General features: G+C 40.6%; 2 protein-coding genes across 5 annotated transcripts in view; both read right to left on the reverse strand.

The window, feature by feature from the left end:
• The window catches only part of SH3KBP1 (SH3 domain containing kinase binding protein 1), a 212,591-nt gene extending 197,179 nt beyond the window's left edge, over positions 1 to 15,412 (reverse strand). The window contains exon 1 of one of the 4 annotated variants that reach the window (XR_004416976.1): positions 15,037 to 15,412. Coding sequence is in view for 2 of the 4 variants with exons in the window: in XM_033051162.1 (XP_032907053.1) it covers positions 15,037 to 15,040 (4 nt within the window). In the remaining 2 variants the exon portion in view is untranslated. Of the gene's footprint in view, positions 1 to 13,923; positions 14,184 to 15,036 lie in introns of those variants that run through there. The other 3 variants (XM_033051162.1, XM_033051163.2, XM_033051164.2) reach the window with 3 other exon arrangements.
• Positions 15,413 to 18,160: 2,748 nt separating this feature from the next.
• BCLAF3 (BCLAF1 and THRAP3 family member 3) overlaps positions 18,161 to 23,371 on the reverse strand; it is a 38,285-nt gene continuing 33,074 nt past the window's right edge. Inside the window, exons 11-12 of the mRNA XM_033052261.1 lie at positions 23,196 to 23,351; positions 18,161 to 21,465 (exon numbers count right to left, since the gene is read on the reverse strand). Of these exons, the coding sequence (XP_032908152.1) occupies positions 21,436 to 21,465; positions 23,196 to 23,351 (186 nt within the window). The 3' untranslated portion in view covers positions 18,161 to 21,435. The remainder of the gene's footprint in view (positions 21,466 to 23,195; positions 23,352 to 23,371) is intronic.

Here is a 23,371-nt window from a genome sequence, read left to right on the forward strand (position 1 = left end):
AGAGGTATGCTTGATTCTAGTTTGTAAAACACACAAACATGCAGTTATTAGAGTGGAAATCACCCAGTAGGACAAGAAATACTTTATATTCCAACTAAGGCACTTGGTATGACCACAGTCCATTGGAAAAAAGAAATCCCAAATTTACAGTCAGTTAAAGAACAACATTAAGTCAGTGTGTCTGTATTTTTGTTTTTATATGGGGTGCTTCCCCATAAAATGCACATCCTATACCAAGTCTGTGGTAAACAACTTCAGGTAGGTATTTCTAAGAAACATTATGTGTTGCAATTATGTCGAGATGGACTGGCATCACCACCAGTCCTTTATTAGAAAACTTCTCATGCCTTCTTTCAGTGTACTTCTTTCCAATAACTCTGACTCCTTCTCTCATAGGCAGTTTCACACAGCATTAACTCCTTTTCTTACAGGCAGCTCCCCACAGCTCTGACTCCTTCTCTCCTCTCTGCATGACTGGCTAAACCCCACCTGTCCTTTACCCAGCCATTGAACCCCACAGCATCTTCTTACCTTGTTTGTCCTTTGCACAACAAATGTCCCTTTCTCCTCACAGCACAGCCAGCAGGCTCCATCCCAAACTGCAGCAAACTCTTGATCTCAAGCTCTAACTCAACCTGTAACTAGTGGCCAGCTAACCCACTCTTTTATGGCACCCAAACTCATTGGGCAGGCACAGATGTTTCCACTCCTCAGTAATCAGTACAGCTGTAAGTCATCAGGAGAGATTGCCTTCTGTACTGTCCTTTCAACCTATTTTCCTACAACTATGGATTTAATTTTTTTCTTAAGCCTACCATAGTAGTGGCCTCTAAGTGAATTTATTGTGTCACACAAACTTTTTATGCAATATGCCAAAGCACATATAAACACCAGAAACCTCCATGCACATGTAACTAAACAAGGAAAGATCACTCTGATAGTTCCAGGTGGCAGCAGTTACATCTATATTCCCCCTTAGTACCACTTTGGATCCAACAATACATGTTAGATTTTATTGGGATGAATCTCCTTAACTGTTTAGAAAGACTGAGATTTCATAAATAATCTTTGGCATTCATGTGGCTGTCAGTCAGAGGAAGCACTTCTATTCCATGAATTAATTGATCTTTTCCTGCAGGCAAAGTGGTCCTTCTGCCTTGGACAACAAACTACTCAAATCACATTGCTGCTACTGAAAGAGACTAATTTTACTGTAATCCATTGTTTCTATCAACCAGAGTGCCTCTCAACTACAGCAGATACTAGCAGTGTACAGCATGTACAAACAAACCTACTTTAAATTCACATTGTCAAGTTTGCAGACAACGTGCACTGTATCAACCTGTAACTATACAGTGCTTCTCAGAGGCAAAATTGTCTTGAGAGCTGTTCACCTTCAGAATTGTTCTTCCTCTCAGAAACTAATGCACAAAAGGACTCATTCAGAAGAAATGAAAGACATTAGATTCAGAGGAAAACATTTAACATCATCATCTTAACATGAGTTCCTGCCACCTCCAATATCCATAAAAACAATTCAAAGTTCTGAGGAGTGTGAATTATGATACCCATTGCTGAGAAAAACAGAAAAGGAGTAGAGTACTGTAACTTAAGGTAAACAAAGACAAATAAGTCCCATTTGACAAACTATATATTCATACACACTGGTTAGTAATGCTCCTCTACTCTTGCAGTTTCTAAATCTCATTCTCAGATAACTGAGAGGATATAGGAAGGATGTAAGTTACTTCTTCAGAACAAAAGGGAGAGAGATAACAACTAAATACATCCAGAACTTTCTAAAAATACAATTTGGCTAAATTAATGAGAACTGCTACCAAATTAATGTATCACCATAAAAAGTAAGTAGGATAGAAAAGCTGATGCTGTGAAAATAAAAGTGTTGTGTTAAATTACTCAGAAGTACTAGCCCAGTATTTCAGTCCCAAAGTTGCCTTGATAAAACTTATAGATACCGATGGATGGTACTGAGGTACTGAGGAAAAGACAAGGAACAACCACCTTTTCATAGATGATGTAGCATCATCTATGCTCTGTATCTATATAACCCTCAGGAAGATGAGCAGAGGTTGTGGTCAACAAATGGTTCACAGCCTTCATATTATGTAATGCATAGCATTTGTTAAAACCCTGAGCTTCTAAACTGGCAGCATTCACCTTGTCTCATTGAAATCAGACTAGAAGCATGAATGTAATTATGAATATGATCTCAGAGGAGCTTGGAGGATTTCGCTAGATGCCTAAGCTGTTACTATCACCACACGTCTTTGCCAAAAGTAGCAACCCTTTTGCACAGGAGGAGGATGGAGAGAATACAACATACTCCTCTGCATCTTAGCCACATTTGCTTGAAGTGCTCATAAAAATGGTGTTACATTAAGTAACCAGACTGAAAAGTGGTGCACAGAAACATCCTGTTGAGGTATTCTTGCTTTTGGAAGTGGCAATTTCTGCAAGAAGAGATTGCTGGCAGCAGTAGCCTGACATAGCCAAAATCCTCAGACTATGCTACAGCCCTTTGCTGTGTGATGCCAGCTACAGACAGTGTCTTATAACAATTTCAAAGTTATGTTGTTTTCCCTCAGTTTAATGGAATTCTATCATTTTAAATACAGCAGTTGCAAAACATTTACCCCAGCAGCAACTTTTCTGATTCCACCTGTCAAATGCTAGGACTACAAACCAGTGTTGTGTTTTGACTGATGCATTATAAACTGATCAATATGATGCATTATAAACTGTCAAATGCTAGAACTAGAGTGTTGTGTTTTAACCAATGCATTATAAATTGTCACAAAGATATGCGCTGTACAACAGCGAGAAGCTGGGCTGGATGGAGAAAAGAAATAATCAGCTTTTTTCTTTCTAGCCTCTTATATAAATCCAAGCACTTCAAGCTACAAAACTTCACATTCAGAGAAAGGTCAGGCCCAGTATGGAACTTCTCAGCAGTTTCATAATTTATAAGCTAAATTAAAGGACACAATTATTATGGTTTCATGTACAACGGACTGTTGGGCATTACAGGAGCTTTAACTTCTGTGTGTGTGTACTGGGGCTCGCAGCCCTAAGTACAAGAGCTCAAATGATGGGAAATTTGCATTTCATCACTATGGTCCCACACAACATTTACATGCTAGCATTGAGCCATCTCCACTAAACCTTGACACCACACCGAAAGAAAAGCCAACAACCACCTAAGGTACTAAAACCACCAAACTTCCTCAATTTTGTGAGCATCAATGGAAGGTAGGGTGGGAATGTTTGGAGAAAGAACACATGTGATTAAAAGAACACCTTTACCACCTATGAATATAATATTTTCTTGATTAATAAAGAAATCTCATAAAACTGCTGCTCACGACCCTTAGCAACTTCTTTTAACATCAGATTCTTTTATTCTCCTTCAAACTGTGGTAAGAACAATAGGACTGAGCAAAATGCTGTTTTAAAAATTACTGCATATATGAATTCACAAGTTCCAGACAATCCTTGGGCAAATAAACTTCCCTATTACCTCAGATAACATGTGTCAGCTTCCGTCCATTAAAAAAAACTTTTAAATTTCAATTTTAGGTTTCAAGATGCAGTTCTGGAGAAATAAGTTTTTGATGGTATCTTTAATACCTCTGTGTTCTCAGCTCAAATCAGTTTCTGCAGGTAATGTGTTCTGGATGTCACAATAAATGGAATTCACAAAGTAACACTTTTTTTTTTAATGAACAAAAGGCAATCCACATCTGAGCATTAGCTGCTGTTTTGTTTTAATGGTGCTTTTCAAAATCCCATGAGTCATTCATAGGCCTGGGCAATGAGGGGCACTTGTATTAACACATTTTAGTTTTATTTTCTCTTTGAGAAATTATCTTGATTTTGAACAAGGGAAAGCCTTTCAGAAAGCAGAGATTATGCTGCAAGTAGAAGACACAGCTCTTTGAACAGGTATCTCTGTAGCAGGTTAAAGGTCTCAAGAAGTCTCCTCCACCTGAAAACACACTCTCTTCCTTCCAAGGGATCCTCTTGAACTCTTATGATGAGAACAAACCTCCAAAAGGGAGACACTACACAGAGCTCCTCCTTCGAAGAATAATCCTGGAAGCAAAACCTGATGGAAGCCAAAGAGGAACATCTGAAAGCTCATCCCTGACTTTCATTGTGAGCCAGAACAGCTTGTGACCTGATGACAGCGCTGTTCCAAAAGGGAATCTGAGCCACTCTGTGCTGGTTGAATGGGAATGCTCAGCCGAGCTGCACACAGAGTGAAAGCATAAACAACAGGCAGCATTTAGACAGAAGAGCCCATTGCTGCACTGAGGATGGGGGAAAAGGGGGAAAGCAGCAGGATGGAGCTTTGTGGAACCCAAGCCAACAAACAGAGGCAATGAGCCCTATTGTTTTATAAGCAGTTATTCTTCTGACAACCTCCTCCTCTCATCCACCCCCAGTAACCAGCACTGGTACTGTCTGGGACAGAACAAAGTGTGTGGCAAAGGAAGTAACAACAAGAAAGATTCTCCCCAGGACAAGCAGAATTTCCTCAGGTGCTGGCACAGAATCTTTCTACAGCATCCAGGAGGCAACAGGCAGGTTAAACCATGCAACCAAGAGAGCTAGAGAGGACAGAAATAAGGTGGTCACTGAATTATTTCCACCTTGAGCACTTCTTCCAAGGCTGAGGAGAAAGCTCTGCTTTTCCATCCAAGAAAAAGGTTCCTGAACTCCATCCCCTTAAAGAATCTTCTAATGGCCTTCCCTGGTTTTGAGCTGTACAAGTTAAGGAAATCAGAAGGTAAAACTAAATGTAGATTTCAGAGGGTCTGGAAAGGCAAAGAGTCTTTCTTACATTCAATTTCTCTGCCTAAAAGGCTGCATTTACATCAGCTCCTTGGTTTTGGTTCAAGAGAGACACTGACAGACTTGAACAGACAGGAACTGAAATTCTACTTAAAATAGCAACATCCTGCTTTTAAGTTCTCCAAATTAAAAAAACATTGGAACTTCAGTATTTGGCTTTGCCAACTTCCACAACCTGTTTTACTCTACATACCAGAGGCATCACTCTTCCACAAGAAAATATCAAAAATGTGGCTGGCAAAACACAATGTGCAACACACAGCTCAGCATTATCCCAGGGTACCAATTTCAAGTCTGAAAAAGCTTTGCAGATTAAAGCAATAGTTGCCAAAAGACAGTCAATCCCTTTCCTTCCTGACATCATATTTATGGGAATCCAGCCAAAGGTTTCTTCTGTCCCTAATTTCAAATAAAATGCATAAAGGATCACCTACAATTGTGCTGTATTCTACACCAGATTGCCTTCAGAGTTCTGTATATCTTTGCATCTTAATTTTGGGAATTTTGAGAGTCTGTAAGTGAAATATATAAGAAAGCTTTCTAAAAAGAGAAGCAGTACATTTGAAAGACAGGTCAAAGAGAAGGAAAGATGAATTTGAAGGAAGTGCATATGAAAAAATGGGATGACAGAAAATCAGGAATGTGAACAGATAAAAAAAAATGTCTAAAGAGCATCTTTCCTGAGAAACAGTCAAGACGCTGTAATGTAGATTTATTTTAAAAGGAAAAAAAGCCTCACCCCAACAATCATGAACCCAAAGCAATGAAACAAAGCAGATTACAAAGGGAAAGAAGATACATGTCCTTCTGTAAGTGATAAGAAGAGGTGCAACTGTTTTCTGACAGAATGAGGTGAAGGAATGAGAAACACACAGGAACAAACAAGAATGTTTTCTTCACAACTGTGAACAAACTATCAAATACACTATCAAATATATTAATAGATGTCTCATGATTCCAGAACCAGTGCAGACAATTTTGGATTGTCAGAAGATAGTTCATCATGAACTAGACTGTATCTTATCTTAATCTTCCACAAACCACAGTCAGATAATAACTGAGATGTCAGCTAATCAAAAGCACTATTTATAGGTGCTTCACACACAGGAATCGTAGCCTTTAAAATAAGTAGCATGGTTAATGCAAATCAAAGTGAGCAGTTCTGAAGGGCTGTAAGAGCTGACAGAACAAAGACCATTCAAACTGCCCTCTGTGGTCAAAGTAAAACTGACAAGTGTATTTCTACTGTTTTCAAATGAAGCTAAATAAAGGTATTTGATGAATGAAATGATCAGCAGATACAAGGAACTTTTGTATTAAGTTTCAAAGAAAATAAAGATCTTTCCCATTTTAAAAGAGATTGCTGGATGGGGGAGGAAATAGCAGCTGTCCAGGAAGATGAACATCAAAAACAATTGTAAAAGATGAGAGCAACAGCAGCAGGAAGATTTCTCTCCCTTCCAGCTGAAAGGTTGTTTCTTGCAACAGAAAGAGCTGATCTTACTCGTACAAATTAGTTGGCTGTTCAAGGGTAAATCTCTTTTCATCACACACTTAGTCAAGCACGGAAGAAGTCAGAGAAGGATTTTGCTTATTAAGCAAACCTCCCATCAATAAAATAGCAGTTAACCAGCCTGGATTACCTATAACACCCAAATCCCTTGATTAACCACATGTTACCTCTATGATGTAGGAGCAGTTCTATACAGATAGATAAACTTGACCCTCTGTGATCTGCCAGACTTACAAAGAAAGAAGCAACTGAGGAGCTGGTCAAATCTATAAACTAACTAGTTAAAAGCCAACAAAATCCACAAAATACCTTTTTTTTTGTCACATGGAAAATTAACATTGTTGTTCAAGTCACTAACAAAAGTAGCTACAAAGAACACATTTCTGACATGAAGGATGCAGCAATTAACAAGGAATCAAGATTAACAGTAATCTAGTATCAGACTGAGATTAACAACTGTACTAGTTACATGATCATCTCAGTTCAGCAAATGGTTTAGAATCTTAAAATGAGATGAAACAAATGTTGCCATTTTCATTTTTAAAATGCAACAAAAGCACAGAAGTGTATCAAACTTCAAATCTACTAGTTGAAGAGGTTTAACTGTTTGACTCCAATATCAATATTTAAGTCTGAACCAAATCTAGATTTCAAGATTGCATAGTGATTAACCTTTTCTTTCCCACATGAAATCTAAAACTACAGATATTTGAAAAGAAAAACTTTTAAGCTACCAAGCTGGTGTTCTCCACAACTGTTGGCACCCCGATGTTTCCCTGAACAAAAATTAAAATCAAATAAGGTGCAGCACATGCCATCAAAAAAATATTTAATATCATGAGGATTTTTTACTCTCCCAGAAATTGATTTTTTACTGTATTAGCAAGTGAGGCTACAAGTTCTTACTACTAGGCTTGCCTTCACATGGTGTGATTTTGCCTTCCCTGCTAGCAGGACCTGCCTGGAAGCGCTGCTGCTCACTCTCAGGTGTTCAGGAATTCCCATGTCACAAACTGCTGGACTGTGCACCCAAGGCAAGGCTCTCAAGCTCAGCATTTACTGGAAGGCTTTCACTCTCTGCACTCATTTTTCCATCCCCTCCTTTTGCCCAGCCCATTTAAAGTCTGATGGGAACAGAGTCAGGTTCCTCTAGGGTTAGGAATTTTTTGGTAGGAATTGTTTGAGGTATTTTGGCTGCCTTGTGCAGGTTTTTGAGGGTTTCTTTTATGTGATAGTTTAAGCAGAAAAGTTGGATGTTTGTATTCAATGAAAATGGCAGTTCTGCAATTTCAATTAACTTTAATATCGGGCTATTCCATGGGAAATTAAGGTGGTCTTGGTTAGAGTGAAAGGTTTTGATAGGATATTTTTCAATAAAGCTGTTAATGACAATAAAGACATGTTCATAAGAAATGAATAATGAAAAAGAAAAGTACTGCACTAGCCAATCTTCATTAACAAAACATTCAAATACTGTTTACAAATAAGCATCACCACTATTCCAAAGCAAGTCACTAATCCTTACATTTGGAAACACAAGGCCAAAGCTAAACCACCATAACAAAACCTCTAAATAAAGGCATCTTTTTCTGGGCACAGTCTGGAATCTCTGGTGTGCCCTTTGACAGTGGGAAATAGAGGAGCACTAACAGCTCAATAAGAGCTCAGTGAGACCTCACAGAAAGAACAGCAGGAATGACAAAAACACTGAAAAATTAAGCTGGGGTCTTGCTGCTTGCCAGTTTTATATCTGTCACCAGGACAGAAAATTTTCAATGCTGCACAAGCCTATCAGGAAGAAAAAAATCCACTCTGACAAGTTACCAGAGTATGAAAAATTATTTTTACCAGTGGTGAGGATGAATCAGCAGCCACAGATAGAGAACATACTTAACTTAAACTTGACATGAAAGTTCTCAAAGAATAGCTTTACAATTGGCTCAAAAATGAAAAGTTCTGGATGTGTACAGTTACACTCTGATAGTGCTGCTACCTTTAATGAAAACCTTTATAAATCCAGCTCATGGGGAAAGACAGGGCTACATACAAAGACAGCCAGGCTGACACTAGTAGTCCATACAGCACCAGCACTTGCACTGACCTCAAAGAACTTCTCACAAAACCAACCTAAAACAAGCAGGAAAACACTCTGAAGTGACTTGTGTATGCATTTGTTTTGAGACCTCATTATCAATAGAAAGCACTAGTATGTTGCTTTCTAAGGTAACAAGAGAGCTCCTGGAAATTACACATAGACAATACAACATGTTATGAGGCTTCCTATTTTGCAGGAGTGGGTTTTTTGTTTGCTCGTTTTAAGTGAGTTGTTGTTTTGGTTTTTTTTTTAATATAAGTCACAAATTCATTAATTCCAAATTACCTGTGGGACACAAACCACTTAATTTTTAAATACAAGCAGTGTGACCACTGACAGCTAATTAAATATTGATAGATCATTTTGAATGCTTTGGGTTGGGAGGGACCTTTAAAGATCTAGATCTAGTCTAATTGGGCCTTGACTTGCAACACATGCAATGAATCTATATTGACATTTTCAAAAAGCATTAGCTCCCTGGGGAGCTGTGCACCAATGCTGACTTTGATCTTCAAATAAATGAATAGACTTACACTGGTTTTGGTGTGAGTGGGTTTCAATTGTCAGAAGTGATTTAGCTGCACAGTATGAAAAACAGAACGAGATAAAGAGGAACTTTTTCCTTCTATACAATACTCCTAATGAAATTCAAAGGCAGAGTTCAAAAGATACCTCTTATAGTGACACTACAGATTAATCAGAAGTTAGGGATATTCTCCTTGTATAAATGCTCAGCTTTCTATAATACATTATCTTCATTGCTAAAGAGATTTTTTCAGCACAGACATAATTTCTGATCCACAACTCTACACAATTCTTCACACTAAATCAGAAGCACAAATTCTCAGCAACACTCCCACTTTTACACAAACTGCTGTAAGACTGGGAACAAAGACATCCTTTCCTCTTCCACTGCTTGTCCTCCAGGATGTTCCATTCTCTAAGGCAAAGTTATGTTAGGAACAAAGCATAGCCAAGACCTTGCAAGTCATCTCACCAGACAGCTTTTATGTGGATTTACCACTGCATTCTCAAGAGTTTCTTTCTACAGATGCTTCTCAGATATCAGTAATAAAAAGGAGGGGAAAGACAACTTCATTTGATAATACAATCCATGACTACTGAACTGCATTATTTGCATATTCTCTCACACATAGGGACTTCAACCTTTTATTGTCTTTCAGTGTGAAGCAGACTGTCAGCAATTACATTAGCTGAATTACTGAATCTTGATACTCACCTCCTCTCTCATTCCCCTCCCCCTAATATATTCTTTCATCATTCCTCAGTGTACAGAATGTAGATATGCCCTGAAGCTACTTCCTGCTTTTGCATCAAGGGAAAACATCCGCTCCCTGGTCCAGGATTTTAAAAACCACACAGATAGGAGCCATACAAAATCCATCATCATTTTTTATAAGCTTGCTCTATACCAGCAGGATCAGAGTAAAACAACAGATACCATCTCTGCGGCTGTTTCCATTCCTTTGATCTCATCAGGGCTAACCTGCTTGCAGCACGTCAGTGACCTCTAACACTGAAATTTCAGCTGCTCATTTCACATTTCCAAGCTCTCCTTTTTCTCCTCCTAACACATGCGAACCTTCCCCTACAAGCAGGAAAGGAGTCAATGCATTACCTACAAGGTCAGCAGTGATCTTCTATACAAATTCTGATATATCAGCAGTATACTTAAAACATTCTCTAACATCCAGTGAATAACAATTACAAAAAACATAATAACATCAGAGATAAACTGAGATAAATTGTATATATTACATTAGTAGCAGTTTAAACGTAAATATGTACACACTCAGCATTCATATCAAAAGAAAACTGCTTCTCAATAAAGTGTTTTATTACATTACATTGTTATTATTACATGCTCGTTACATTGCTTCCTTAAATCCAAGCAGAAAAGAACAAACCTTTTCTAGCAGTTCTATTGTAATTTTCTACACATGAATCTTTGATTAGCACAAAAACAAGCAAGAATTCTGCTCTTTTAAGAAACCATCTATTTTAAGCATTATGTTCTTTATCACACTTACTAAAAGCAACAGTTAATATAAAAAACCAACTCTAATGGAGAGTCTGAGGAAGGAAGAGCTACTGCAAAGGAGCAAGCAGAAGAGATGCCGCAATCAGAAATTATTTTTATAATCTTTTACATTTACATGGATATTCACATATTTTGTGTTTCTTGATTTCCAACCCCAACCTTGATCCATTCAGAAGGCAGCTCTGACAACCTTTTATGACAGGAATGCCATTCTCTCTTGATTTCTAGGAAGAGAAAGCTTTGTGCCAGATATTTTTAGATGAAACTTCATACAGATTACTGGAAATATTTTATTACAGTTTGTGAAAACTCCACTCCAACTCAGACCATAAGTCATTCACAGACTGTATAATGTCACCAAACCACTGGACATCTGATCCTGAACAGCTCCAATGTAGCTGCCTTCTTGTGAGAAACAAACCTACCAACAACCACAAAATAATTAAAAAATAATTAAAATCTCATCTCCCTATGAGGAGAATAAAGACTTTTTACGAGTTGGGAAAGATTCTTACACAAAAATTTCCCTATAAAGCCATTTTACACCTTATTTTTAAAAAGAAATCCAGGTGAAAAAAGTCATGCTAATCATCTTTCTTTTTACTTTTTCTTACTCAGCTGAAATTGTTCAACTGCCTTCAAGGATGACTAGAATGACAAATACTGTTTGTAGTTGGAAAATCTTGCAGCTATTTTACTGAAAGCCTCCAATATCTCCCCCATTTTGGAAAGGCAACCACAAGTACACCTATCACCTTCTCTGAGTGATGTGTACAACTTCTGCTAAGCTCAGGACTCCAAAATTCGTCATTTTAGATGGGAGCATAGAGTTGCTGGAGTTCACCAGCTGCACTCCCCAGGGCTCCTGCTGCACTGAGCACTCTCCAGGTGTCACCACGGGGCCAAGCTGAAGTTTGGATGCAGGCACAGCTCTGGTGCTGGAGGTCAGCCTGGCCCCACAGGCAGGAAATGTGCTCAGAGCGCTCCCTCTGTTGATGCTGCGATAAGAGAGGGGAAGGCAGAGGAAGCAACATCTCTGAAATGTGTAAAGAGAAACAGAGAAGGGGGAAAGTTGAGGGCAGGGGGTAGAGGAGAATTTAGAAAATGAAAAAAAAATAAGAAAGGTAAAAACAGAAAAAGGGATTGCAACTAGTACAGAATAATCACACGACTGTCACATAGACTGAATTTTTTTGATTGCATTACTTCTTGGTCTAACATTCCTTTGGTGTGTACAAACTAGCTGCAGTATTGCACAGCAAAGCACCTTTTTTAACCAATTATGTAAAACCACCCAGACAACAGCTGTCTGCCAGTGTAAGTAATCTAACTGGTTCAAAGGGCACAAGACTCTGGATCCAAATTCCCACCTATGGTGGCAGCAGAGGAGATCGATGTGATTTCACACAAAAGCAGCTTTTCCTCTCTTCCCCTTTCCAAAGAGCAGCACTTTAACAATACCTTGAAACACATTTAGATGAAAAATATTGATGAAGAAAATTTTTAAGCACTGTGATGAAGGTTTCAGCTGCATAGCTTTATTGCAATGTTATTATACAGGACCCACACCTCATTTAATGCACTAAAGTGGCTGTGCTTCGAACATGAGCAAAGACTGCACAGCCCAAGAAAGGATTTTCCTTCATTTACTGCAGAAGTTGGGAGATGTGTCTCGACTGACAGAAGGAGCTGCACAGCTGCTTCACGATGATGGCAGTTAAATGCTGCTCTCTGGAATCACACCTCTAATCTTGTATTTTCTAAATTTGATAGGCAGTACATTTCAAACCAGGTTTTCCCATATCTGCTTTGTTTTCTGCACCCTCAACTTCTGGAGGACAGTCTGATGTGTAGGCACCTCATGCTTTTGCAGTTGAGACTGAGTTCCCTGACCAAACCAGAGTCTAAGCAGTTTCAAAATAAAAACAGAGCAAAACAAACCCAAAAACAACAACAAACAAACAACCCTCCCACACACAAGTCCCCACAAAACATCACATCTTCATTTCTCAAACATTTAAGGAGGGGAACCAAGCTTGTTTCACTGCATTCATGATTACCTTTAAGATCTTTGTGTTACGCCTCTTATGCTGTAGAGAACTAACACCATTATTTCACTCAACTCTCCTGAGAAGTCCATTCCAAGTGTAAATGAATTAATTTTAATGTACTCTGTCTGTAATGTCATAGAAGAGCTCATAAAACATGAACTGCAGAAAGTATTTCTTGTAAGGGTTGGGGTGTGTGCTGTAAAAAAGCACTGAATCTCAGTATACAGGTGTATATAACATACACCCAAATATGCACATGCACAGGGTTGGGCTAAAACACTCTGCAGTGCCACACAAAAAACAGAAATGGTTAATATAAGAAGGCATACAAGTAATCTAGAAATAAAACATTAAGAATCTTAACAGTATAGTACAACAAGAATTCACCTACTCTCTTCTGCATCTGAGATACCTTACAAAAATGCCAACTATGTTAAAAATGTTTTTAATAAAACTGCTTTCATTTGATATCTCCTAGAAAGATTTTACTTTCATAATGTGCATATCTTCACTTCCTTGCACAGTTTTTTTATTCGTTTGTAAACTATGAGAATTACCATTTAAAGATACATACAACAATTAAATCATATCTACCTTTCCTCTACTCCATGACTGAATCATGATGATTTGGGAAAGTCATCATCCAAATGAGTTTTAAAGAAGCTACATGTGTAGGATCACTGCCCAGCAGAGGGATGGGTGGGGGAAAAGAGAAGGAGATAACCTTTACTAGCAAGTTACTGCATTAAAAACCTTCCTAGAGCTCTATTAATGCAAATTACTTGGTTGGTTCTATATTGCTTTACTTAATCTTCTGAACCGTGAAGGCTAATATTCGGACTATGGAGTAAATGGAAAACAGAAAAGTCTTATTGTATCACAATACAAAGTTAGTAGGAAATAAATACGTGGGAAGAGGATAAGAAACCCAAAAAAATATTTTCTAAAATTATTTGATATGGCATGCCCTACTGAGTGCAGGTTCTGCTCCGTTCAGCAGTTACAAACCCTACCGCTCAATACAACATCGTGTTTAAAATCTTATCTGTTGTGACAGAAGACAGAAGTTGAGAGTGAGCCGGCACAGCAGCCCTAAGAGAACTCCGACAATGCCCCCAAGGAACTTGGCAGCTCGGGATGCCGGCTGCTGTCAGCAGCGGGGGAGTTCAGCCGGATCGATGGGGCCGAACGAGCTGCACGGGGATGAGCCCAGCTCAGCCCGATCGGGAGAGCTGACTGAAAGCCGATAGCGAAAAGCTTGTGCTTCATCTGCTAATGTACAGGTAGAGCAGCTGCGCATCGCTCCCGCAGCACCCCGCAAACTAACCTCTCAAAGAACAAAGGGACGATTTAGTTCCTACTGTGTCGCCAACGTCACGGTATTACAACAGGTGAGATTGTGTAAAATGTCTTCCCACATAAGGCATTCTATTCAGTCTGTTTGGTGATTCTGAAAGGTCCCCCACTGCCCGACCGCATTTCCGCCGCTTTAGCGAAGGAGGCAGCGGGGGCCTGGCGACATCCAAGAGCCGCTGTTTCGGAGCCCCGTTCGCTGCTGTCTCCAGACCGGTGTGTGCACCACGGCTGCCACCGACAGCTGCCGCTTCTTTTGTTCCCGCCTATCCCTCATTTTCCGCCGGGCACCGCGCTGGGCAGAGCGAGCCGAGCAGCCGCTCCAGCGACGCCCCGGGCGCAGCGCTCAGCCAGCCCGCGCCTGGCACCGCCGCTGCCGCCGCATAATGGGACAATTCATCGCCATCCTCCCTCCCTCCCCCGGCACAGGTAACGGGCGCTGCCCTGCCCGGGCCGGGCATCCAAGCGCGGCCTCTTCCCGAAGTCCGCGGGTGACACCTCACGGGCAGCGGCAGCCGAGCGCGGCCGCCCCCGGCTCCAACGACCCCGGCAGCGGCCGCCCCCGCCCGGCGGGGCAGTGACGGGCGGTGCGGGGCAATGCGGGGCAGCGCAGTGCATCCCTTGGCCGTCCGCGCCCTCCGCGGCTCTCCCCGCCGCAGCCCTCGGAGCGCAACCTGCGCGCCCGGCGCCGAGGTCCCTCTCCTCTGCTCTCCTCCCGGCCCGGGGCCACCACACCCCAGACCGGCCGGGGAGGCTGTGCCCGGCGGGAAGGCGGCGAGGCCGGGCAGCCGATGCTCGAGAGGGTTCGGAGCCGTGCCAGCCCCGCTCGGAAGCAGCCACGGCGGCAGCCCCGAGGAGCACCCGGCCGTCGCCCCGCCGCCAACCCCGATCTCTCCGCCTGTCACATGAAAACAATTACTGCCTCGGCCGGGGGAGGGGAGGAGAAGTTAAAAGCCGTGAGGCGAAGGAGCGGAGGCCGGTGGCGGCCACCTCCCTCCCGCCGCCCCCAGTGGCACATGCACCCCACCGGCCAAACCGGGAGCCCCAGCTGGCCTCTGGCACCGCCACCTCGGCGGCCTGAACTCACCCATTTATGTCGAGCTGGGCTTCGCCTGGCAGCGACAACAGGCTGAAAGTTTGGGGCGTGTGGCCACGGCGAAGGAAGGGGGCGAGGGACCGCCCGAGCCGCCGCGCGGAGCGGAGGCGCTGACAGAGCCGCTCCCTCCTCCGGCGGCCGCCGCGCTCAGCACCCGCCGCAGCCGGGCTGCATCCTGCGTCCTGCGCCGCGGCTCCCTCAGCGTGTGCGAGAAAAAGGAAATAGACAGAAATCAGGCGAGGGAAGGGGCTCAGCCTTCAGCTCCTGCAGCCACCTGGGAAAAGCAGCCCAGGGCGAAAGCGCCCGGAGGAGCCTGTGCAGCCGAGCCGCGGGAGGGGCGGGCGGTGAGCGCGGCGGGGCGGGAGCGGCTCGGGCTCCCAAGCGCGGGCAGCGACCGCCGCTGCTGCTGCCGGGGCGAGCGGCGGCTCCGGCTCCGCGCTGCGGGAAGTGTCGCGAGACTGCGCCAGAGCCGCTGCGCCGCCTCGGGCCGGCGGGAGAGGAGGGCGGGGAGGGCGGCAGGAAGCGGAGCCGCGCTCGGTCCCGGCGGGGGCAGGGGCGGAGGGGAGCGGAGCCTCGGCGGGCAGCGGGCTGGCTCCCTCCCTCTCGGGGCAGGGCTCGGGCACAGGGAGGGGACGGGGCGCGTCCTCGCTGGGCGCTGGGGGAGGAGGGAGAGCGCTCCCGGGCGGCGGGACCGGCACCGAACCGCGCCTTGGTGCCCCGCACCTGCCCCGTCCGCGCACGGCCCGGCAGCCGTGCCCGCCCTGCCCTGCCCTGCCCCCGGGGCTCCGCTTTCGGAGCGACTGCGAACTGCAGCGGCAGCGCCGCAGGAGCCCCGCGTCTGTGCCCGGCACACCTTCCCGCACACACCGCTGAAGGCTTGGGGTTAGGAGCAGCGAGGGAAGGAAGGACAAAAAGGGAAGATGAGGAGTGCCTTTGGGCTAGTGTTGGTGTTTTCACTAAAAAGAGCAGCGTCGCACAGGCGCACGGATTGTTCGTACCGCAGGAAGACGCGAAACCCCCGCTACAGTCACAGTGTGCACAGATCAGTAACGTGTCTGGATAGAAAGGCACAGGAGGCTGGGGAGGCTTCTGCACAGGCACGTCTTCCCACAGGTAAAGACCCTTGGGATAAAACCTACAATAGCAGCAGAGGAGACAGAAGCGCAGATTAAAAAAATAAATAAATAAAACAAAGCTGGTATTACAGATAAAGTATAGATAACATTTTACAGCACGAGCACCTTGACTATTGATAAAAGCAAAACCAGCCTGTTCTAATCTCAGGTAGTTAATTTGTATAAGAAAACAGAAAACTGCCACTAACAAAATATAATATTTTTGTACTTTTCCATTCCCTGCACAAGAAATTTTGAAGAAAAGCTTTTTTTTTTTTTTACCCTGAAAATTACACCAAACAATAATTACTCAATCAAATCACTGAATTATTTAAAAGTAAAAATTTCGTGAAAACATTTATTGTTTGTAGAAACAAAATTTACATTTATTTTATATAAACTATGTTAAACATACATATAAACATACCTACATCTTACTATATATCCTTATGAACGAGGCTTTTAGATACAGGGTAACATTGTCAAAAGCACCGTTGTGGATTCAAAGACTACAGACTTAAAATGCATTTGCATTTAACTCCAGCTTCAGTAGTTTAAAAATGTAATTTCTTATCCACACTTACAAATAATACATTAAAGGCTTCTCTAACAGTGTGTTTCCATGTGCACATACATGTACACATACACACATTAGACAGTCCTTGAGAAACTACAGTATAAATAACATCAACAATCTATTCCTTCGAAGTGGACATTAATACCCCTCATTCAACTGCGAGTAAAAAATTACTGCTATTCTTAAAACCAAACAATGAGGCTTTTTTATTCCTTGAAGAACATACTCGAACAACAACTGATTCCACTGCCTCTTCCCCTCAATACTAAAGACATGAGAAGCCAGTCACAAAATGAAAGCCATCTACTACATTATTTACAGAAAATGAAATATTAAAAAGACAACATGAGATTTAGACTACTTAGACAAAATTCAGACCAATGAACAGTGAACGGAAGAAAACCGCATTAAAAGTGGCAGGCTCTTAACCATGTGGCTAAATACCTACTCAAAATCTCTTCAACAAAAACCACCAGGCATGGAAGGAAGGGGCAGGTGTTTTGACAAGAGTTTTCTCTGATCTTGACACTGAAAAGTAACGCTCACAAAGCTCAAAACAGAACACATTTAAATGTTCATGGCTATCCTTAAGGTCTGTTAGGGAGTCAAGTGTCACAAGGAGGCTTTCAAAGATCTTGAAATGGCTTTTATTCTTTCTTTCCTTCATAAGGAGGCTGAAGAACTTCTTATCTTCAAATTCTGCAGCAATGGAATGAAGTCTGTCAAGGGTCAGAGTTATGTGCAGAAACATCTTTTCAGATTCATTAGGATGCAAGTCTGAAGTCTGTCTTTTAGAGGGCTCTCCCATAAAGGACTTTGTAGAATGCTGTTCAGATGCTGAAAGAAAGGCAAGAGGTGGGTTCCAACACACTATGGGAAAAGATTTCCTTTAGGAAAGCAAGGAAATTAAAGAAATCCCTCTATTTACAGTCTTCTAAGGCAAACACTGAGAAATCAGTCCCTCTTTGTTATGATCTTTTATCATCTTCTTCAAGCGACTCTCATTATCCATTTCACAGACATGGCAGAAACGACCTTCTGATGTATAACAAGCAAGTTTCAAGAACTCTGCCTTAATACCACAAAAGCATAATCTTGGGGTTTGGTTCTGTTTTTAAAGCAACTGAGTTAATTTAAAGAAAACTCAGAATTTCAGCCTGGGGCTCTAGGGAAGATGGGAGCAGGTAAACATTACACAGTAGGTGATTGATCAGCTGGATTTACTCCTATCCTCTGCTATCAGTTGCCTGAGTTGAGACGGTTATGTTCAGGTCTCAAAACCATCTATATCCATCAGGTAAAAAGACTTCAAACATGTAATTATTAGAGTTAAGGTAGGCTCATAGAAACCCTGCAGTGTGTTGCTTCTTACTAGCCCTAGAATTTTCTTAAACTTGTGAATTCAATCATCACAAATTTAAAATAAGTACTCCAATCAATTTATGCAGAAGTCAAATGGATCAGCAATATAAATGCTAACATCATAGTAACTCAGTATATCAGACACTTAAAAGGAAGACTCTAGTCATATAAAACCCGTTGCATTTTGGATAGCAATTTAAAACAAAATTTCACACGTGAACAACTGAAAATGACAGCATTTAACAGCCATTTCAAGCTAAACAAAACAAAGGCAATTCACATTTGTATTTTCAGAGTATAAAACAGCTAGAAAGCTCTTAAGACAATCACATTTTTAACTTGCCCTTCCAATGCAAACAGTGACAGACTTTACTAATAAAAGAGTCACTGTTTTCCTACAGAGGCTTACACACCTATTTAAAGTAAACAGTTATTTTAACAAGAACTGTTATCAGTCCATGCTCCCACTAAAAAGAATGCAATGTACTTAAGTCTTTGTACATGTTTTCTACAATGCAGTCACAATACCAAAAGGCACCAGGTTATTCAAGTAAATTGACCTTTCTTCTACTTAACACTTTCTCTTGTGCCTTCACAACCCGAACAGTAACTTCAATACATTGCTTTCAACCAAACATTGTGTTCCAGTATTAAAACAATAAAAAAGCTGAATTGGGTATGAGTATATACACACAAGTCTGTAATTCACAAAGATAAATCTACATAGCAATGTCTCACATTGTATCATAAGAGTAGGTGCTTCTAGCACCTAAGCCATGAATGCTTATAAAATTCATTATTTCTGTGGGCATTTTTTAGAATGTGAGAGGTTTTATCATGACAATCCAAAATTATTTAAGTAAAATTATCGATAAAGAATATGATTTGAACAAATGGGATCATGCAAAAGATAAAACCAATTGAAACAGTGACTACACTTCATATGACATTCATCTTAGGACCAAGGGGTGGGAGGGACCAAAGATAGCAAACAAGCCAAAAAACCACAAACTTCTTTGCAATATGTTGCTCACGGTTGTAGAAATAAACACAAAGCTCAACTGTAAAGTTCAAAACAAATTAGATAAATCTAATCACAAACAGATAAAATAAAGCACAAAATCAGGAGTCAGTCATATGTTGAAACCAGGTTAAAGCAGCATTGACTGACTGAAGTCTGACTACTCCAGCATTACTTCCAAACAGTGTTAGCAAAACTACCATGTCAGAAGTTTCTTCATGTATCCACTTTTCCCATTTGCTCAAAAACGAGTTCTCTTCCAGAATTCAGTAAGAACATTGCAAGAAGCTTACAGACACAGTAGTATCCTGTTGAATAAGACAATATAGCCTCAGTAGTTTGTCCTGTATCATATATAGTTTCATTTCTCACATCTTTCACAGTGCATGTTCAGAGCAGTGTGAAGGACTTGCTGGCTTCAGGGCAAACCTGCCCCCCTCTGCAGGGTATGTGCAGCACTCCCAGCAGCCTGATCAGAACTGCAGCTACTCCACAGTTGCTTTGGGTTGACTCATTTAACCTGTTGTTTCAGTTCCTTATTTTTATCTCTCAGTAAATCTACACAGGATGACTCTACCAGATTCATCACTGACAGCATTAAGTAAAAAACCACTTTCTTATCTGCAGAAGGTTGCTTGCCTCTATTTGTTCAGGGAGTTCCTTCCCTTCCACTTCCCATTTTGTCATGCATGTCAAAATTACTGAAAAGCTAGTTAAATTATTAATGATTGTTATTTAAACTGAAAACCTGTGTTTTAGAAACAAACCATCTGTTATCATTGAATGACCATGACATCAATGAACGTTGCACACTTCCTGACTCATTCCCTATGAATGCTAAGCAGAACACCCATGAACTGAAGAGCTCAAGTCACAGTAATTTTAGATGTTGTGAACCATAACTACATTTTCCAACAGTCTCTCTACTGAAGGCATTTTAGAAAAAAAACATTACAAAAAAGCATGCAGAAATCACATCCTGGCTTTCCACCCAAAAAAACAAATTTCCTTTTTCGTGAACATACCTCTAACCTAGAACTGGAATTCTGGTCTACCAGCCACAACAGAGACTAGCCTGCATTCTATATGGAAATACATCTGTCTGCATATGTATTGAGGGTATTGTGAACAACTTTTCTTGAAAAAGAACATCTCTTAAGACTACGTGCTATGTATCTTGAATTTACAGTCAATAAGAAGTTTGAACAATCTGCAATACATACACACAACCCTACTATAGATAATGAATTAAGGCAAAGGCTATAAACAGGAAATAAGCAGAATACTGTTTATAGCTGCTTATGAAACAGGTCTGCCTATTCGAGTTTTGCACACAGCCTAACAATACTGCAGCTCATTAAACTTCAGAGAATCATTCTGAACAAAATCACCAGCTATCTGCATTTAAAGCAGTTTCAATTATGAACAATTTTTTTGTTACAAGACATGCTTTCAGAAACTTACTTTTTTGGTTTTTCTTGTAATTTAATAATTCAGGCCTCAATTTTAGAATTCAGAAAATTACCAAATCATTTCTGACAAAAAAGTTTAGAGAACATGTGGTTTGGTCAAGAATCTCATACACCAAAATATAACAGGACAGAATAATTTTGAATACAGACCAACTAATCTTCTAACAAACCCAAGCATGCTTCCAGTGCAGTTATAAGCTACTGCTACAGTACTTTACATACCTGCCTGTTACCACTAATTTTAATCAAATGTTGAAAGTTGTCCCAACATTCTAACAATTTAGAAATGTATATACACATCTGAAACCCAAGTATATTATTAATCCAAAGTAATACAAAATACTGTTTTATGGAAATGACTGAACAGAGGTGTAAAATCTATTGCACAACCTAAAGGTCATTAATTGGAAAATCCTGAGCTAATGTGCTATTACCAAACAATTCAGGCACTTTTTTTTTTTTCTTTTTATTATTACATTAGCAATAAACTTTCAACATATAAACCTCTGGGTATTACAACTCAAGTTCCATCTGTAACATCATGCTTAGAGAAAAAGTATTCAACAAATAAGACTCCCTTCAATGACTTCCTTACTTGAGACTGGTATGCAAACAGAACTAAAAGGTACATAATACAATGTTTCATTTGAATACTGTACTTTAAAAGCAATTATTAAAACTGTAAAAAAGTTCTGCAGCATTCAAAATAAAGTTATTTTGTAATCAAGAAAGTTACAGCGTTAGTTCCTTTATCCTATTTTAAGTCTTGAGAAAGTTGTCAAAAACCAAACAGATGCTCCCTTTGCTGTGTTATCTGTTTCAACTTCAGGATCTCAGCTCAGTTCAGGTTTCTGTTGCAATATTTAGATTTCCCTACACAGAGAAAAAAAACAAACCATTACTGTCAGTTTTAATAGCAGAAAAACCCTCCCAAACTTCCTAAGTACTGTACGTAAAATGCAAGACTCAATTATGGATTCAAACAGCACAATTATAAAAACTGTACCTTAGAAGATACATAAGCAGCATTATTATTTCAAATTAAATAAAGTGAAATAAAGATGTTCAGACCTGTTTAACAGATCTTGACAAGTTTTATCATTACAACAGACAAAATGATGGGCAAAAGGCTACAATTTCAGGAAGTTTTGGTTTTCAGGAATTAGCCAACCAGCAAACAGAGTATGCTATTAAGAAAATGGCTATCATACTTATTTTTCAGGATTTATTTCACTTGAACTCAGACACAAATTCATCAGGCCAAAAAAAAAAAAAAAAGAACTCAGTGATTGATTCTCTGATTCAAATCATAATATCTAGTAGCCAGAATGTTTTATGTATGCTTTATAGGCTCCAGACAAGAATGTTAACAGCTAGTTACAGAAAACTGGAAATTATTGGGAATAGCTCACTACAACAAAATTGTAACACTTCTATACCCATTTTACAGGGCCATAGTTTTATTTTTTTCAGGGGGAATATTTTTCTCCTTCTATTTTCCACTAATTCCAATTCAATTTAGCCTTCAGAGATAATACTTCTCAGAGCCCACGCAAATATAAGAGATGTTTGCCCAACTACTTCAGTAACAAGTGATGTCTTTACCCTGTTTCAAGTGCTTGGTTTTCTTTCTGATGTTTGGGTTTTTATTGTTTGTTTTTTTGGTTTGGTTTTTACATGTGCGTTTCCCTAAGGCGTTTAGGGGCTTTTTCTTCTGCCCACTGGGCTGTAAACTTGAGGAGTTTTGCAAACAGCTGTAAGAACCTGTGCTTTAAAGGTGCTTCTGGGCTCCAAGAGCTAAACTCTAATCCCACTACAAATACTTATGTATTCAAGTGTATTTACTTGTAGCTGGATGGACACAGAGTTACAAAACAAAAACACACACAGAGCACAGAACTGCAAAGGGCCTGTGTAAACTGTGTAGGTCATCTAATCCAATTCCCTGATGTCACAAGTAACTTCATACTACTTTGATCAATTCTAATAAAGGATTTACTTAGTTTTAACTACTGATCCTCACAAAAGCTGCAACATTTTATATGGTTCAAAAGTTCTGAAGCAGTTCAAGATTATTGTTGGCCCATACACTCTGCAAATCAAAACACCATAAACCAGATGTGCTTATTTCAGTTTAAGCTTATCAAACCATTTTTCACAAGACATTATGTTGTGCAGGAAGTTTCGTTCAGAGCAGCACCCCAGCGCATACTTTAAAGCACATAATTATGGTAACATAACAAAAAGGAGAAGCACACAGATGCATTAAAAAAATTATTAATATCCTTCTCTTAGATTTAACAGGACAGAATATTTTATTCTACAAAGGGACAATTTCTGGTCCTGTCAGTAGGAAGAGTAATCAGCTGAGCTTGAGGAAAAAATACTGAAACAGAAGCAACCACAGAATCTGAGAGGGCACCTTTGATTTACCCAAAGGAAATTTCAGCAAGTTTCCATAGAATAAACAGGGAGGAAACAGGAGTGTGCAGTCAAGTTTGCCAGTGAAGTACAAAGAGCCAACATCCCAGAAAATCAATGTATCTTATGAATATGCATATTTTACAAATGGCTTAAATGAAAAATAAATCAATGCAACTTACCTTTTCTTTCCTCAAAAATCCATCTCTGAATTTATTAGTGGCAAATCCCCTTACACCAACAGATCGCAACCGCTGGTACTTAGCCTGAATATATAAACCCTTCTGCACTAAGCCTGATTTATAATGGGATTGCAAACGGCCGTCTGCAAAGTTGCTCTGTTAGGGTGGGGAAAAGA

This window comes from Catharus ustulatus, chromosome 2, assembly GCF_009819885.2.
Source record: "Catharus ustulatus isolate bCatUst1 chromosome 2, bCatUst1.pri.v2, whole genome shotgun sequence".
NCBI lineage: Eukaryota > Metazoa > Chordata > Aves > Passeriformes > Turdidae > Catharus > Catharus ustulatus.